The 17,208-nt window shown below is 41.8% G+C and overlaps 1 protein-coding gene across 3 annotated transcripts in view; it reads left to right on the forward strand.

Annotated features, from left to right (window-relative positions):
* Positions 1-17,208, forward strand: part of Wwox (WW domain containing oxidoreductase) — a 738,022-nt gene that overhangs the window by 189,311 nt on the left and 531,503 nt on the right. For all 3 annotated transcript variants that reach the window (XM_013012941.1, XM_013012943.1, XM_013012942.1), the window contains exon 6: positions 2,310-2,398. In XM_013012941.1, coding sequence (XP_012868395.1) covers positions 2,310-2,398 — 89 coding nt within the window. The remainder of the gene's footprint in view (positions 1-2,309; positions 2,399-17,208) is intronic.

Below are 17,208 nucleotides of genomic sequence, written 5' to 3' on the forward strand. Positions count from 1 at the left end.
AGTTCAAGCCCCACAACTGACCCCCCCCAAAAAAAGGAAACTGAGGCTCAGAACTGTTAAAATAGTCCAAAGTCAGGGTGCTTCCCAGTAGCTTTGTGCGATGTCTGTTGTTTAAAACCTTAGCACTTGTTGATAGTCCAGGACATAGGCAGCCAAGATACAGAGGCTGCACAGACCCTAAGCATCTCTGCACAGCCTGTATCCATCCCTAAGGAAGGCAGCTAGGGTGAAGGATGTCTCAGCAGTGCAGTTTGCATCCTCTTTCACAGCATTAGAATATCATGTTATTCTCCTTAGTCTTATTTAAGCTTCACAGTCTAGACTAGAATTCCCAAGTTTACCATTTGTTTTATGAGGCTCTTCTTACCTGAATGAGTAGGTAGCCTAGGCTTTCTAGGCCTTATGTCTGTGAGAAGAGTGAAGCCTAAGAAATCAGAGTATTTAATGTCAGACTTTGAAGTCCATCTAGACTTAAGAGTTGGGAAGTTCCACAAGGATTGTGTCCAGTGTCCAATAGAACATAATTGTGTCAGATCCTGACCTCCCCAGTCCTGGATTTTTACAAGGAGAGTATTTGGTCTCTGGAGTTATTCTGAGGTTTGGGGATCAAACCTTGCCTCCCTTTTTTTGGTCTGTGATCTCTTATAAAACACCACCCTGTCCAAATGGGGAAAATATTATCTGTGGTTCAGTTGCACTGAGCATTAAATGTGATGGTTTGTGCAAGTGCCCAGACCACAGTAGGGCTTAATAGATAGTAGCCATCATTAACATTAACTACTTCCTCCTCCTCTTCCTCCTCCTCCTTCTCCTCTTCCTCCTGCTCTTCCTCCTCCTCCTTCTCCTCTTCCTCCTGCTCCTCCTCCTCCTTCTTAGCTCTTCTTCTTCTTCTTCTTCTCCTTCTCCTTCTCCTTCTTCTCCTCCTCCTCCTCCTCCCCCCCTCCTCCTCCTCCCCCCTCTTCCTCCTCCCCCCACCCCTCCTCCTCCTCCTACTTGTTCTTCTTCCAACAAGTACCCTACTCTTTTTTTTTTTATTGTGAAAATACCGTACAGAAGGGTTACAATTACATGGACAAGGTAATGAGTACATTTCTTATCAAGCATTGTTGCCTCCTCCTTTGTTTCCCCTTACCATCCCTTCCCTTCCCCACCATGCCAAAGTTGTAAAGTTCATTTTTCGACATAACATCTTGTACATCTCACTGTTGCAATGGGTCCACCTGTATCCCTATCTAAACAATTTTTTCCCCTTCCCCTACACAAATTATACCAACATCAAATACAGTGAAAACAGGGGTTATACCATGGGGGAGGGACATAAAAAGCAACAAAGAAATCATCTTATAAATATATTAGAAACAATCGCAAGAAAGAAAAACCATTTGAGTCCTTATCTTGGGGTTCATTTCGCCTAACATCAACTTATCTGACCATTTCTGCTTGTCTTAGACATATATTAGTATTTGCAAATAAGGGAAAGCATGGGACCTATGTTTGTTTGGGCCTGGCTTACTTCACTTCATATAATTTTTTCCAAGTCTTTCCATTTGCTAACAAATGGGGCAATGTCATTCTTTCTGATGGAGGCATAGAATTCCATTGTGTGTATATACCACATTTTCTTGATCCATTCATCTACTGAGGGGCATCTGGGTTGGTTCCATATCTTAGCTATGGTAGATAATGCTTCAGTAAACTTAATTGTAGCTTTAGTATGATAGCTTTCGTATGGTTTTGTTTGTGATCACTTGGGTAAATGCCCAAAAGTGAGATTGCTGGGTCATAGGGGAGCTCTAGTACCCTACTCTTATTCTGGGCATTTTCCTTCATCGTTCAGCCAGTATTTGGTAGGGGAACTAGTTCACTTAGAGGTCTTGCCTACTTTTGCTTTTGTGTAGGTGAGTTTGGTTTTTGATTTAGGCTTAATGAAAACACTTCAGAACCTGGCGGGAAGCTTTGGGGTCTAAAATGTTGACCATGGCATTCTTGCCCTTATCAGGCTTGATCCTGGTGTCTCCCCATTGTGGCTTTTTACAATACAGATTGAAAAAGAACATGAGCTTGAAGTCCCCTTGGAGCCGCCCCCCCCTTGTAGAGTCTACAGAGCTCCAGCCTCACATGCTCCCTAAACTTGGCAGTGAGACCCCTGTTCTTCTATTCATTCCAGTGATTTATATTCTCTCTGGGCGTCTAATATTAAACAGGGGAATTCCGACATGTTCCATAACACATTTACTGTAACCTAATACCATGAACTGAACTTGCTGTTATTTATCATTTCTTTTGATTTCTTTTTTCTCTCTTTCCAGCACAAAGCCAAGGTAGAAGCAATGACCCTGGACCTGGCTCTGCTCCGTAGCGTGCAAAACTTTGCTGAAGCGTTCAAGGCCAAGAATGTGTGAGTGTTCCAGGGGAGGCTTCGCGATCATAATTCCTTGCTATTGTAATGTCTTTATCAGATGCTCACAACTGGGAGAATGCAAGGCTGTGGTTGTTGCCTTGGTGTCCAAACAGGAGGTTCATTTCTATTGGCCCTGAAAAGGAGAGTTATAAGTTCTTTGGCTCTAAGTCACCCTCATTATGAAACATGTCATCAATCTAATAGCATCCTCCCAGAAAAGAAAGGGAAAAGACACCATGAAAGGACTTGTAAAACTGGTTAATAAAAGCCAGGTAGTGACAAGATACATCTTGGCTGTAGACTGTTTTTCAGTGCATCTCAGAATGGAACAACAATATATTTTAATTGCGCCCAGGAAGCAGGTAGCTTCAGTCTTCCCATACTGGAGAGGGCTGACTGAACCCAGGCAGTAGAAGGATCTAGTGTTTTACAGTCCTTCACTGATATAATGTGGTACACAGATACACTTGCAAGCACAGACTAAGGTAGGAAGAAATGCTTTCTTTCTTTCTCTCTGTTTGTCTTTCAAAATGATTTGTTTGAAAGCCTTAGCTGAGGGCTTGCATATTTTCATTCCTTTACTTCCTTTTCCAACTGAGGGGGAGAGGACAAAGGGAGGAGAAAGAAGTGGGGAGAGAGAAGAACTGGAAAGAGGCTGAAAGGGACAGAGGACTAGACAGAGAGGTGGGGGGGGAGGGAGAGGGAAAGGAGGAGGAAGGAAAGATGGAGGGAGAAACTCAGACCTCAAGCTAAGAAAAGCAATCTTGGACGGCGACATTATAATTACAAAATTTTGTTTCCAAGTATTTATTTGTTCTGTAGCCTCATACATAGGGCAGAAAAAGAATTACTGGTTTCTCAGTTAGCAGAGTGTTTTAAGTTTCATTAATGAGTACTTTTTTCCAGTGAGATGGTTGAAATACAAGGATTAAGTTTACCACGGCTCAGGTGGTGCCAAGGGTGAGGGCTTGAGCAGTGCTGGGTTCTGGTGGTTCCGACACATTTCTTGCTGTCCTTGTTAGGCAGTGTTGGTGTGTTAGGTTTACTGTCCTCCAAGCAGAAGAGGAGTCATAGGATCATAAACCAAGAGCTGAAATAGGATGGCTTTGTCTCTAGTCCTGTGTCTCTACTGGTGTCTCCCTCTATTCTTTGGGCTGGGATTTGAACTCAGGGCTACCTATTCTCCCTTGGCTTTTTGCTTATGGCTGGCACTCTAACACTTGAGCCACCCCCCCCCCCACTTTCTTCTCCTTGCTGCGTATTTGGAGATAAAAGTCTTGAGGATTTGTCTGCTCAGGATGACTTTGAGCTTCAGCTTCCAAATCGCAGTCTCCTGAGTAGCCAGGATCACAGGCGTGAGCCACTTGTGCCTGGGTCCCTCTGTATTTATCTAGATGGTCACTGCATTTGATCTCTAAGGCTCTTTCTGGAGCCAACAAGTTATCTGAGTCAGGAGCTCTCAGGACTGAGAGTCTTTAGAGAATTTCTGCAAACTCAGGCCCTGCCCTAGCTCACGGAAACAGCCCGATCCCACATCCCAGCCAGCCAGTAGATGAGGGAGCCCCACTGTGTGCTTTTCCTGTGCTCTACCCCAGAGCTGCCCTCCCTGCCATCTCTGCCAGAGATACCAGAACTGAAGAGTGTTACAGCAGTGGCTCACAAGACATTTGTTCATTTAGTTCTACATTGCTTGTCTACTTGCTTGTTTATTTAACATCCATTTAGTGGGTGTACCCAAAGGCATTCTTCTGGGCTCTGGGAGGAGCCTAGGGCTATTAGGAGCCAAGTTAACCTCAGAGGAGCATCATCTCCATTGGAAACAAGCAGCTTCTTATTGCTGGTGGCCAAATCCTCAACCGAACATCTGTGGTTGTTTGAGAGGGGAAAATACAATGATTCCACCAGCAGAGGCCTCAGCTTGATTATTGGGGATACTATAGGAGACGCATACCTAGAATGTTCTACGTGCAGTTTGTGCTTTAGACCTCAGGGCAGTCCTAGGGTGGGTGTGAGTAGTTCTGTTGCATAGATGAGAAAACTGAGATGATAAAGGCAGGTGCTAAAGTAGAGGGCGGAGACCATGTGCACTTTCTCTTAACCAGCCTATCATGCTGCATTTCATTTTAAATGAGATGGAAACTGAGGTCCTGGGAGAAAGCCAGTGATTTCACAGGGCCACTTGGCAGTTGGGGGCAGATACAGGATTTTAGCCTTAATTCTCAGTTGGATGCCCTCACTTCCAGCTTCAGCCAGCTCTGGAAGAAAGCAGCTTTGCTAAGGAAAGGCAGTTCTTCCATGATGGCAGCATCTTCCCCATCCACACAAGACTGTTTCTTTTTAACCATTAACTACTTTGGAACTCATCAGATTGAACTGCCTTTTGTAACCACTGAACCCAGACTTGCTCCCTAACCCTAGATTTTAGCAGATGCCTTTGACTTTTTCGCCTGTTTGGTCCAGGAGCCAGGGCAGGTTGCTTTCAGAATCTCTGCAGCCCATTTTTATATCTGTCTCAGGAGAGTACAGGATTGCACATGGCGTAGAGAAATTCCATGGTGGCAAAAATATGCATAAAAAGCAAGAGATTTCACTTTTGAAATACAGTCAAGGTGAACTCTCCAAATGACAGTTTAGTACTTATGGAGTCTCTGGATTCTGAGAACTGTCAGAAGTGAATTTAAGTGCTGATGACCAGGCTGCTAGCAAACCATGTGATGCTCTCTCTTATCATCATCTCCCATTCTCAGGTATTAAAATTTTCCTGTGTATAAAACATAATGAGAAATGAAGGAAGGGCTGCCGGTTCAGGACCACTTTCTTTTTCGTGTTGTTGGCCTGAAGAAAGGGCAGGGCAGAGGGTGGGGACCAACAACCAAAAAACCTTTACATGTAAATTCCCTGTGGGTATCTCTGTTTAACATAGCATTTCAGAGCCTGCTCAGGATCAACTAAGGAATTACGGAACTACGTTTTCCGGTGCACAGCCCTTGTATGTCAACCCGCACTGTCATAGGTAGAGTAACATGCCTGTGCTTGTGGCTGTAAAAGCTAGAAACAGAAGCCAAGGCTAGAAACACTGTTGAAACATTTTTATGTTGCACTGGACATCTTATCTTTTGGGCAGGGGTGGGCTATTTTATTTTAGCATGGTCACTGTTAATAATGATTGTATAGAAATTAGCCCATTTTTGTTGTTGCATTATACATGCAACATTATATTGTTGCATTATATACATGCATTTTTCCTCCTCTTTGCTTTCTTCTAGTAACCCTAGACATTTGTCATGATCATTCCTATTTTCCAAGTGGAAAGTTTGAGCTACAGAGAGGCTGTTTCACTTTAACGAGTTCAGTAAGTGGCAGATCTAGAATTCAAACTCAATTCTGTCTGAATCCAGAATCTGTAATGCATTTTGTTGCTTCTCACTCTTTGTCAGCTATTTTTCACTATGGATTTCTGTACTCATTTATAGATTCCCACGTAACGAATCAGCCAAAAATTAAAAGACTTAAAGTCAACTTTAAAATAATAAACATTCATTTTCTCTTCTCCTTGTCTTTTCCTTTTCTCCCCTCTCATTTTCCTTTACCATTTCCCTCCCTCTCAATTATTTCCCCCCGGTTTCTCTTTTCTCTCCCCATTTGTTTAAATCAGGATTAAAATAAGACCAATGCATTTTAATCTAGAGTGGTCTATCTTTCTATTCTTAAAATCTTACCATTTCTGGGCACCGCCAATGGCTCATGCCCATAATCCTATCTACTCAGGAGGCTGAGATCTGAGGATTGCAGTTCAAAGCCAGACAGAACAGGAAAGTCCATGAAACTCTTATCTCCAATTAACACCAGAAAACTGGAAGTAGCACTGTGGCTCAAGTGGTAGAGCTCTTACCTTGAGCTGAAGAGCTGAGGGACAGACAGGGCCCAGGTCCAGAGTTCAAGACCATGACCCCCCCCCAAAAAAAACTTATTATTATCTTTAAATAGATATATAAAGAGGTTTCAGCATATTATTTAATGAGTACAGTATATCTCTTGATCATTTTTTAATGTGACACATTTTATTTTTGTGGTTGTCTTGGGGATCTCTGTGATCTGCATTTATTGGTTGAGTCCTCGTGGGGTCATCTGACATGTCTTTGTTTCTTGTGAAAGGTGAGCACCTGACACTTGATTGGGTTCATTCTCTGTGACAAGGATGCTTCTTGGGTGGTGGTCCACTCCTTCATAGGGAGGACCCAGACGCCTGCTTCCCAACCCTTCCCACATCTCTGCCTACCTCCTGGTTGCCTGCTCCCTTTCCCATTCATTTACTCTGTTATTCTTCCCTCATTCTTCATGGTGGTCAGTCCAGGAGCCTCTGCCTGTTTCTAGATAGTTCTTTCCAGAGTTAGTGGTGGTGGAGGCAGTGGTGAGCCAGTATGTCTCAGGTTGAGTTATTTTGGGCATTACTGGAAAGTTCCAAACCAAAGCCTGTGGCTTTGTCCCACCACACTGAGACTTAAAGAATACGTTTGTTGAAACTCTGATTCTGGCTTAGAGCCATATTGCACACTGCCTGGCAGGCAGAGACATTTGTCAGAGAGTGAAGAACTGGGCCTGTTCTAGTCATGCAGGCCAGTCACTGGCATGTTGGGTACCAGGCTGGGTCGCTGTCACTTGCTGTTCTTGAGGCTCCTGCATGTGGGACCCACTTTTCCCTGCCTAGAGCAGAGCATCGCTGGTCATCAGCTGGAACCCAAAATTTTCCAATGCTGCCCAGGACAGATCCACAGCCCTGAGAAGTAGAGGCACCATGAGTATTTTTTTTTCCCTCCTTCGAAAAGTGTTTTATACTTTGAGTTCCATATATCACAATAAAAATGGACAACTGGTCTAAAATCTGTAATTTTAGCAGTTGGAGGTGGCACACTAAACAGAACATAGGATTCTGGGATTCTAGTCATTTGTCAGCGTGCATAACACCAGCCAACGGCTTTGGCTTGTTCTGCAAATTAATTGAAATTGACAGGAAATTTATATTCAAATCATTATGCAGTTCTGAAGGTTTCTAGCACTTCATTTTTGATCCTGAGTTTCTATTTCTCTTCTCAGCTTTCTGTCTCTAGTATAATTAAGGAGACAGGCTTAAGAAGTTAGGCTTCATTTAACTTAGAAGATTATGTCAAATGGTGTTTATTAAGAAAGGTTAGAATAAAGATTTTCTTTCCTTTACTTTTTGGAAGAGAAAAATCTTTAACAAAGTTATTTATTTTTACTTTTGACTAAATTGCTTTCAGAACTTGTACTTGCAAATCCCAGATATAATAGTCTGGGACTCCTATTCCTCAGTTTTCTTTTTCCATTCCTTCTATAGAAGTGGGTGGGCTAAAATTATAAATAAATTCCAAATTTTTGAGGGATAAATTACCCTGAAGACCAATGTGTAAATTACAGATTAATCCTTTTCTCCCTTGCTTAGTTTCAAGAAGAAAGTTCTCACCAGTGTATCTGCAACAATCTTTTCCTTACATGAGAAATACTTTTTAGTTTGCCTAACAGGGGGTCATGTTGCTTAGCTTTTCTCCATGGGATGAAAATGAAAATCAAGGAAAACAGAGAGGCAGATTTTTTGTGTAAGGCACATTTTAAAATGATGATCTTCGCTGTGCTTTTTTGTTTTGCTTCGCTTTTAGGGAAGTTTTAAGAAGTCTATAAGTCAATTTCTCTCCATCCTATACATTTTCTATTGTAAGTCATTCTAAAACCATATTGTAATATATACCACACAGCTAGAAAGTTCATGGAAAAATCTATCCATCATATTTCCTGACATCAGAGTGATGGTGCACATTAACTAAAGGTACAGATAGTTGCCTTACTGTCCAGGAAGAATGGAGAACAGATACAAGGTATCTAGTGATTATGACACTGGTACTTTCTTAGGCTGATGTTAAATATTTTTCCCCCTTGCAATTAGTATCAATGTTATTGCTGGTATTAAACAGTGGGTCACTTAAAGCACTAGACTATGAAAGGGGTGGCAAAATTTTCTTGTGAAGAATCAGACAGTAAATATCTTTGCATTTGTAAAGCAGATGATTTCTGCAGCAGCTACTGAACAATTTTTAATAGCTTTAGAAAATGTGGATATGACTGGTAATGGCTGTTTTCAATAAAACTTTATTTATAAAATTAGGAAGTAGGTTGGATTGGGATCTGGCTTGGGCCTATGGTTTACTCCCCTCTACCCCCACTGGACTAGAGCCCAACTTTCCTTACAATGTAATTAGCTTTAACATGTCTTATTGCATCATGAAAAATACAAGTCATTGTTCTTAGAAAAAATATGGTGTCTTGTCAAGTTAAGTATATATAGGTAATGTCTTGTGCATGGTAAATTTCAATTCACTGCAAAATGTACCTCAGGATACTTAACAGCCTAATGACTAGGTAAGAGTTTGAGTCAAGCGATATGTCTTACTATGTTTTGGAAATATCGCCATATAAGAGGAATGGGTCAAGGAACACAAGGGAGTAATGTTAAATAATGAAGGCACTGAAGCCCTAATTGGAGCTTGAAGCTATAAAATGATGATCATAATTGCTGATATTCACTAGATATTCATCATATATCATGTGCAGCTAAGAATTGAATATGCCTTCCCTTCTTATCCTTATGAGGACTAAAGAACGGGTTGGTTATGGCAGAGGTCAGAATTTGCACTAGTCCAATAAGTAACCACATTTTACAGATCAAGAAATTGTAGTGTAGGTCAGTTAGGGACCCCATGAAGTTGTCCTAGACTATTATATCTGGGATTTGCAAGTACAATTTAGTCAAAAGTAAAAATAAATAACTTTGTTAAAGATTTTTCTCTTCCAAAAAGTAAAGGAAAGAAAATCTTTATTCCAACCTTTCTTAATAAACACCATTTGACATAATCTTCTAAGTTAAATGAAGCCTAACTTCTAGTCGTAGGACTAGAATTTAACCTCAGAACTTCACTGAGCTCAGCTCAGACTGGATTCGAGAGTAAGGGCGATCGGTCTCATTTGAGAGATGCATCTTATACAACACATTTCCTCCGAAGGAGATTTGTTTCATTAATAGGATGGATGACAACCACTGCCTACTGGGACAATTATTAAGGTCACTTCAGGGTTAAAGGAGATTCTTCTTCTAGCCAATTTTCTATCACTAAGAGGAAATCTGTTCTGCTGAAATACTCATAAAGGAGGTTAAACAAAGTCAAGAGAGAGAGAGGCTCACTCCCTCAATTATGGTTCTCAGCCCATTTTCAACCCAAATGACTACAAGGTGCTTTTCCATGGAGTCCCTTTAAGCAGAAATGGCAGCTATTTACTCTCATTTGCTGTTGTCTGTATGTATTTACTCCAAATGCCTGTGTTCATTCTTCTATAGTTCCAACTTGTCTTCCAAATGATGCTTATCAGGTAGGCAGAAGAAGGCCAGAGGGGCATTTTGGTACCACACCTCTAATTACTCTCCTGTTGGAATCCAGCGCTGCCCCTGGACTGCTTGGTGATGTTCTGCTATAGGGACTATTGTGTTTACACATGCTGGTGTAACCTACCCAGGCCTTTGAGATCCGGCCCCTTCTCCTGTGCCATTTCTGGCAGTGTTCTCTCAACCCTGTCCCTCTGCCCTTAGAGAAATGCTTACAGCATCTGGATCCTGACTGGCTGTTGGCTTATTGTGTCCCCTCCAGTCCTGTCCATCACCTGCCATTGCAAGATGCCATTGCATGACTTGGTGTCACAGCCTCAGCTGAGCCTCCTCTCAGCCTCCTCTCAGCTCCGCACCACAATGGAATCGATGGTCCATTTCTTAGAGTTCAGTAACACACTCAGTGTGACAGAACACACTGGGTATGCTTTTTTGGGACGTTATTCTTTTCTTTGCTGAACTGGGCCCCAGAGGAACAGAAACCTTGGTTGATTTGTCTGTGGATTTGTTCTTCATCTCCATTCTGTAACCTACTGAGATGGGGCCTGTGGCAAATTCATTAAATGTCGTGATCCTGTTTGTTTGTGAGTAAAAATGGGAGCTGATGGTAAAACATTTGGGTTGTTGAGAGACTCAGAAAGCTTATTGATGATAATAATCGTACCTGACATCTAGTGAACACTTAAGAGTTTAGCCTGTATCATTTTTGTATGCATTCTTTGCAACTACCATATGGAAGGGAAAGGAAGGATAGATGATGGGAGAGTAACAAGCAAAGCAGTGAGGGAGGAAGGGAGGAAGGGAGAAAGGAAGGATGGAAGAAAGGAAATGAAAGGAAAGAAGGAAGGAAAGGACAAAAGGAAGGAAAGAAATGGAGACCCGGTTTTGTAAGGTACCAGCCTCAGCCATTCAAAGTTCCTGAATTGGCTCCTCTCTGAGAGTTACGATGGTATATACCTTTGTCAGTACTGGGAAACACTTTTAAGGTAGTCACATAACAAAAGTACTCAAGGTAAATATCTTAGAAATGCCTTTCTAGGAACCTGTGGAAACATTTGTCCATGGAGAGTCACGGCCTCCCTGGTGGCCACAGGCCAGATGGCCAAGGCGAGCTGACATTGTCTGGGGCTGGACAGGCAGGCTTTCCAGAGCCCAGTTCATGGAGCCCATTCTATCACCCACACAGAGACCACCCACGTAGCCATCCATACTCCAAGACTGTGGTGGTGTTAACATTTGGTGACTTGCAGAGAACTCTTGATTTATGTAAGACTTGGAAAAAAAGCATTCCAGTTTCTGTGGTTTAGAATTATATTTCCCAGTGTGGCCCAAGAATCCAGCTTGGTGGTGTTTGTTTTTTTTTTTTCCTTCCTTGTACCATCCTGACCACACCATTGTCACATCAGAATTCTACATTTCCATAATTGATACGTTGAGAAGTTGTGCTTAAACCACACTGAAATCACATTTTAATGACATGGGAACCATCTTTTTTCCCCCCTCTAAATTGTTGAAAAGCTAATTCTTGTCAGCCTAAAAACTTGAATATACGCTTGAAATAAATCAGAGGCTCTAAACTGCGCAGCCCGCTGCAAATCCCCGAGGGCGATTATATTTTTACGTGAACCACTTGTCACCATGCTGTGTTTTCAGTATTTAGAACACTTTCTTTTCTTCATTTTAGAAGAATCGGTTCAGGAGCTTGTCATTCAGAAAAACATCATCAGATCCTCTCAATTAGCAGCACAGTTGCCTCACTGTGCCTCTTAAACTTAAGCTGCTGTTGTAGTTCAGCATAATCACAAAAGATATTCAAGCTGACATTTACAATCATTGATAACTAAAAGACAAAAAAAAAAAAGGAGTAAAGCCATCTGATTAACTCAGAAGTACCCAGTAGGTAAGCTGGCAAAGCATATCATTTCTGGAGATTAATTAGAGTGGAATCTCTCCAGTCTATGAGAACACAGTTGCCTCGATTTCCCACAGTTTATAAAGTCCCAAGAGAAAATATCAGTGTAGCTGTGTCATTCCTTCTTTAAATACCAGGTGAGGGACTTGTTGCGATTTTCTTTTGTTTTTGTCAGGAGTGAAGTTCAAACTCAGGGCCTCCTGCTTACTCAGGCAAACACTCATCACTTGAATCATGCCCCCAACATCCGTTTTGGTAGAGGTTATTTTTTTGACAATGCTTTGTGTGCTTTTTGCCCTGGATGGATTTAAACTTTGATCTTCCTATGGCTTCCCACTTAGCTGGGGCTCAGCACCATCACTCTCTGGTTGTTCAATGAGATGGGATCTCACTAACTTTTTGCCTAGGCTAGCATTGAACTTTAATCCATCTAATCTTTGCCTCCTAAGTAGATAGTGGTAGCCAGTGCACTACTTTAAAATCATATATACCAACCATTTCAAATAGTATATAACCATCATTATTAAAGGCTCTTTGCTGTTGAGCTGAAACATATTTCTAGAATTTATTTTATTACATTTACTATAAATACAATAAATGTAAAATTCAGGGTTTCTTTTTTTTTAGACACTGAAGTTCTGGTCTCAATCACTGATACTGTTGTTTGAGCCATGTACAGGAGAAACTGCTTCTTGGCAGGGTCATCCGGGAGCTCTTAGGATGTCCCTATGGGTGGCCAAGGTGATGTGAACAGAGCTGGAAGTGAGTGAGAGAGCCCTGGGTTGAGTGTCAGGATTGCCTGGCGTTTGCCACTCCATCACTTACCATCAATTCCTAGTTGGTTCCATGTCTCAAGTGGCAGCGCCCCACACTCACTCCCGGGCCTTCACAGGAAAGGGACAGACAGCTCTAACTCTGATTCTACAGGTATTTTGGTGTGTTTTCTAATGATTTCTTATGACTCTACGGACTCTGTTCTGCTACATGAGGCCAGGTTCCTTTACTTCTTTCCAGTCCAGGCTTAATAGAAAGTAAAAGTAACCCTGTTAGAGAAAAGGCTTCAATTTGATCTCAGACAAGAATATGACTTGTCAAGACCTTTGTTCTGAAACAGATTTCCGTCCTAGTGACTCAGCATCACACCTCCCAGGAGGATGGCTGAAGCAGAACTTCCTTCTTCCTCATCCTGCAGGAATGTTTTTCAAGCTTAGTGCAGCCTCATAGCAGGTTCATGTGTGTTTTATGTGTACTACGTGTCCGCTCCTGGAGTGTACGTGGGCACTCCCTGCGTGCTCCTCCAAATCCACAAGGGCAGACATCCAGTCAGAGCATCTGCCCTGCCTTTCATTTCCTGGGTTCCTTTTTGCCTTGATTACTTTGGCATGATTTCATTTGGTTTTAGAAGGCCTACCCATCTTTATAAATTTTCAGGCAGATTTTAAACCTATTGATTTTGGTATTATGTATAAATGATGCTATTCTGCACAAATTTATGACCACAGAAATGATCCGTACCCATTGTAGAACATATGGAAAAATAATGGAAAAGCATAAATAGAGAAAGTACAATTACTCAATATCCTGCCCTTTAGTTAATTTGTCTTTATTTCATGAGTCATTTTACTGTGGAGATTTTCAAACATACACAAGAGAGAAAAATATATCAAGGACCTTCACATACCCTTCACCTAACTTCTATAATTGCTAACATATGGTCAATTTTATTCATGCTTTAGTCCCTTTCTTGGTAGATTATTTTAAAGTGAATCTAAGACATCATAAATTTTTATCCATGAATACACTATTCCCCCTCAGTGAACAACACTGTTCATATTTCAGAATATCACCCTGGTTGTTTTTTCTTTTTGTCTTTCACAGAATGAAGAGACTTCTAGAGAAGATACATGTCAGTTTGTTTATATATTCCATATGATTTTGAAAAAAATTAGTTTTCTAATAGCACTCTTAACCCTTTAGGTTTCCGTCATCCTTCAGTGAAGGTAGCAAATTGTCAAATGATACTGTAGAATATGAGAAATACCAAGAATAATGGTTTTTCATGTAAATCCTAGGACTTGAACGCAGAACCTGGGCGCTGTCCCTGAGCATTTTTTGCTCGAAGTTCATGCTCTTATTATTTGATGCATGGCTCTACTTCCAGCTTCTTAGGTAGTTAATTAGAGATAGAAGTCTCAGGAGCCTGCCTTGGCTGGCTCTGAATGGCGATCCTCTGATCTTAGCCTCCTGAGTAGCTTTGATTATAGGCATGAGACACCAGAGTCTGAGCCAAGAATAATGTTTTAAAAGAAGAAAAAACAAGTTGAAAATTGTTCAGCCTAAGATGATGATGATGATGATGATGATGATTTTTTTTTTGTCAATATTAGGGTTTGAACTCAGGACCTTGCTAGGTTCTGAGCCAGGCCTCCAGCCCTCAGCCCATCTTTTAAGTGACTTAATTTCAGATAAGAAAAATCAACTCAACTTAACATGGTCCCTTTTATTAAGAGGCTGAAATAATGTCATGGGCTAAAACAGGGTCGCTTTCAGTCATCAAAAATACATAGTAATACAAACTTTTTTATTGAATTGTGCGGTGTTGAGTCTGTTAAGTGACTTTGGAAGGCAAGGAACCCAGAAAGGGGCTACTTATTCTAAACCTATCAGAATGGGGTTGACAGAGTCCAGAGATTTTTCTTTTTACCAAGTGGAACTAGAATTTATATACTATAGAATTCACTATTTTAAAGCTGAGCATGGTGGTACACATCTGTAATCTCAGCATTTGGGAATCTGAGTGTGAGTTTGAGACCAGTCTGTGCTACATAGTGACTCTGCGGCCCATTTGGGCTGCATAGAAACCTCAGAGGGGCTGGGGGTTTAGCCCAGTGGAAGCGCGCCCGCCTGGTGCACGCAAGGCCGTGGGTTCGGTTCTCAGCCCTAATTTAAAAAAAAAAGAAACCTCAGAGAAAAACACAAAAAAGATTTTTTTTAACCATTTTAAAGTGTACATTTAATGTTTTCTCCTACATTCACAGAATTGTACCTTCCCACACTACTGGATTCCAGAACATTTTTGTTATTCGAAAAAGAAACTGTAGGGGCTGGGAAGGTGGCTCAGTGGTAGAGCGCTTGCCTTGCATGCATGAGGCCCTGGGTTCGATTCCTCAGCACCACATAAGCAGAAAAAAGAAAAGCCAGAGTGGCGCTGTGGCTCAAGTGGTAGAGCGCTAGCCTTGAGCTGAAGAGCTGAGGGACAGCACCCAGGCCCAGAGTTCAGGCCCATGACCAGACCCCAAAAAAAAAGAAACTGTAAAGATTAGCAGTCATTCCCATCTCCTCTTCCCCTATCCGTAGGCAACCCCTCAACTACTTCCTGTCTCTACCTATTTGTCTGTTCTGGACCTTGCCATAAATGAAATCATACAGTGTATGGTGTTTTGTAGCACTTTTTTTTTTCAGGGTTTGTGTGTCTTTGTTCCTTTCTGTTTATGGCTAGAGGACATTCCATGATACAGATGTGTGTTCATCCGGTGAGAACACTTGGGTTCTTCCACCTCTGGGCTGCTTGCTTGCTATTCTCCTTGTTCTGCTCTGTTGGAAGGCACCAAAATAGATGGCAGCTACAGGTTGGAAGGTAGGGTGGTAAGTCCACGGAATGACTTTGGGCTTCAGCATTGCTCCACGCTCAGCCTTTCTGAGTCCTATAGTAGGCTCTCTGCTGAGATATGCCCAGTGTTGAATAATCCTCTTTTAGTTTAAGGAGTGATTGGCTGACCAAATCCCACCCTGTCTGATTATTTTGTAAATCTTTTCCTATATTTTGCCTCTCCTGACACAGGAAGTAATTCTTACCAGTCAGTGCCATGGTGCCCTTTGGCAGAGGGATTCAGCAGCTTTGGGATTCAGTTGGTGACAGGAGCTATACCGCTACCACGCGCGAATTAATCCTCAGCTCCAGGACGGTGCACTGCTCGTGGCAAGGCTGTATTTCTTCATTAGCTATTCCCAGGGCCCAGGCAGTCCCCGGGGATGTCAGAGTACATTAATTTTTATCATAACATGGAATCTTTCAGGTCTGAATGGCAGCACACAGCTGTCAGGGGCTTTCTGAACTCTATTACAGCTCCATATATCTCTAGGCAAAACAGGAGAGTCATCCTTGGCAAGCGACATGTACAAAATGCATGAGATGTTTTATTGTTTGACTTGACCATGTGCTGAAGCACATTATCTACACAGTGTCTTTCTATTGTCCGGGTAAGTTCACCCCTGCCACCCCACATCCAACTCTTTCCGCCTCCCTGAGCTAGCACTGCACAAAGTTTGTCTTGAATAAGTTCTCTTCGCATAATGGTAATGAGATCCTCAGCTGATGCTTAGAACTATTCTATAAATACATTAAAAATTGAATGCTCCCTTCCTATGAATTTTCAGCAGAATTTATGCATCCATGGTATTGCTGAAGTCCATAATGACTTGCTATGCTTACTATTGCTTTGTGTCCACAAAATGTAATTTTTATTTTGCAAGAATGCTAATGTGTTTCTGGAAAGCCCAGGTTTTTTTTTTCTTCCTTGCCTTTATTTGCCCAATTATCAAAGGTGTAAAATAATTTAAAGGGAGGCAGTGTACCTGGAGAGGAGGTTCCAGTATGATTTTTAAAGAAAAAGAAACAAAAAGCCGGTGATCTTGTAGGCACTAGGCTGTGCAGTAGAGATTGCTCAGTGTGGAGCTTGTGCCCTCCCATAAGGAAAGCATGCGGAAAAAGAAGAGACCAATTTTTTTTTTATATTGTAGAAGTAAATGTGTTTTTGTATTTTTGTTTGTGTGCTTGCTTGTTTCAGTTTGTTTTCTGACAGAGCCTCACTATATGGTACTGGCTGGCTCCACCTGGAAAATGTCCTGATATCTCTATCCAGGTAACAGGCAGCCTGCTCTGGCCTCTTGCTCAAGCCCTCTGGACACTGCTCACTTTACTGGTAATGGATGTGTTTGTAGAGCTGTGTGAACTCTTCGTTTGATTGCTCCCTCTGCAGGCTGCTGAATTGCATGGTGGCTGTGGGCCTGGGCACTGAGTTTCTTGAGGTGTATGCAGTACTCTTTGTATCCAAGATGTTTACCAGCAAATCTGTCTTAATATGTGATCATTACAGAGAAAACAGCAACAACAACTCACGGTCAGAACTCAGCAGATGCTTTTGCCGTAGACAAGGCTGAGAAATATGGATGACTCAGTTTCAGTCCATTTTAAAATATAAATACAAGTGTCCTTACATTGGGCAAATGCATCTAAATAGTGTGTTATTGTCATAGAGAAGGATTTTGCTGGTTAAAACACACACACACACACACACACACACTCACTCACACACCTGACTGTGTGAAATGCTTTAGAAAAATAGAGAGAATGGGGCAAGGAACTTGTAGCTCATGCCTGTAATA

Source organism: Dipodomys ordii, unplaced genomic scaffold (genome assembly GCF_000151885.1).
Source record: "Dipodomys ordii isolate 6190 unplaced genomic scaffold, Dord_2.0 Scaffold18, whole genome shotgun sequence".
NCBI classification, from domain to species: domain Eukaryota; kingdom Metazoa; phylum Chordata; class Mammalia; order Rodentia; family Heteromyidae; genus Dipodomys; species Dipodomys ordii.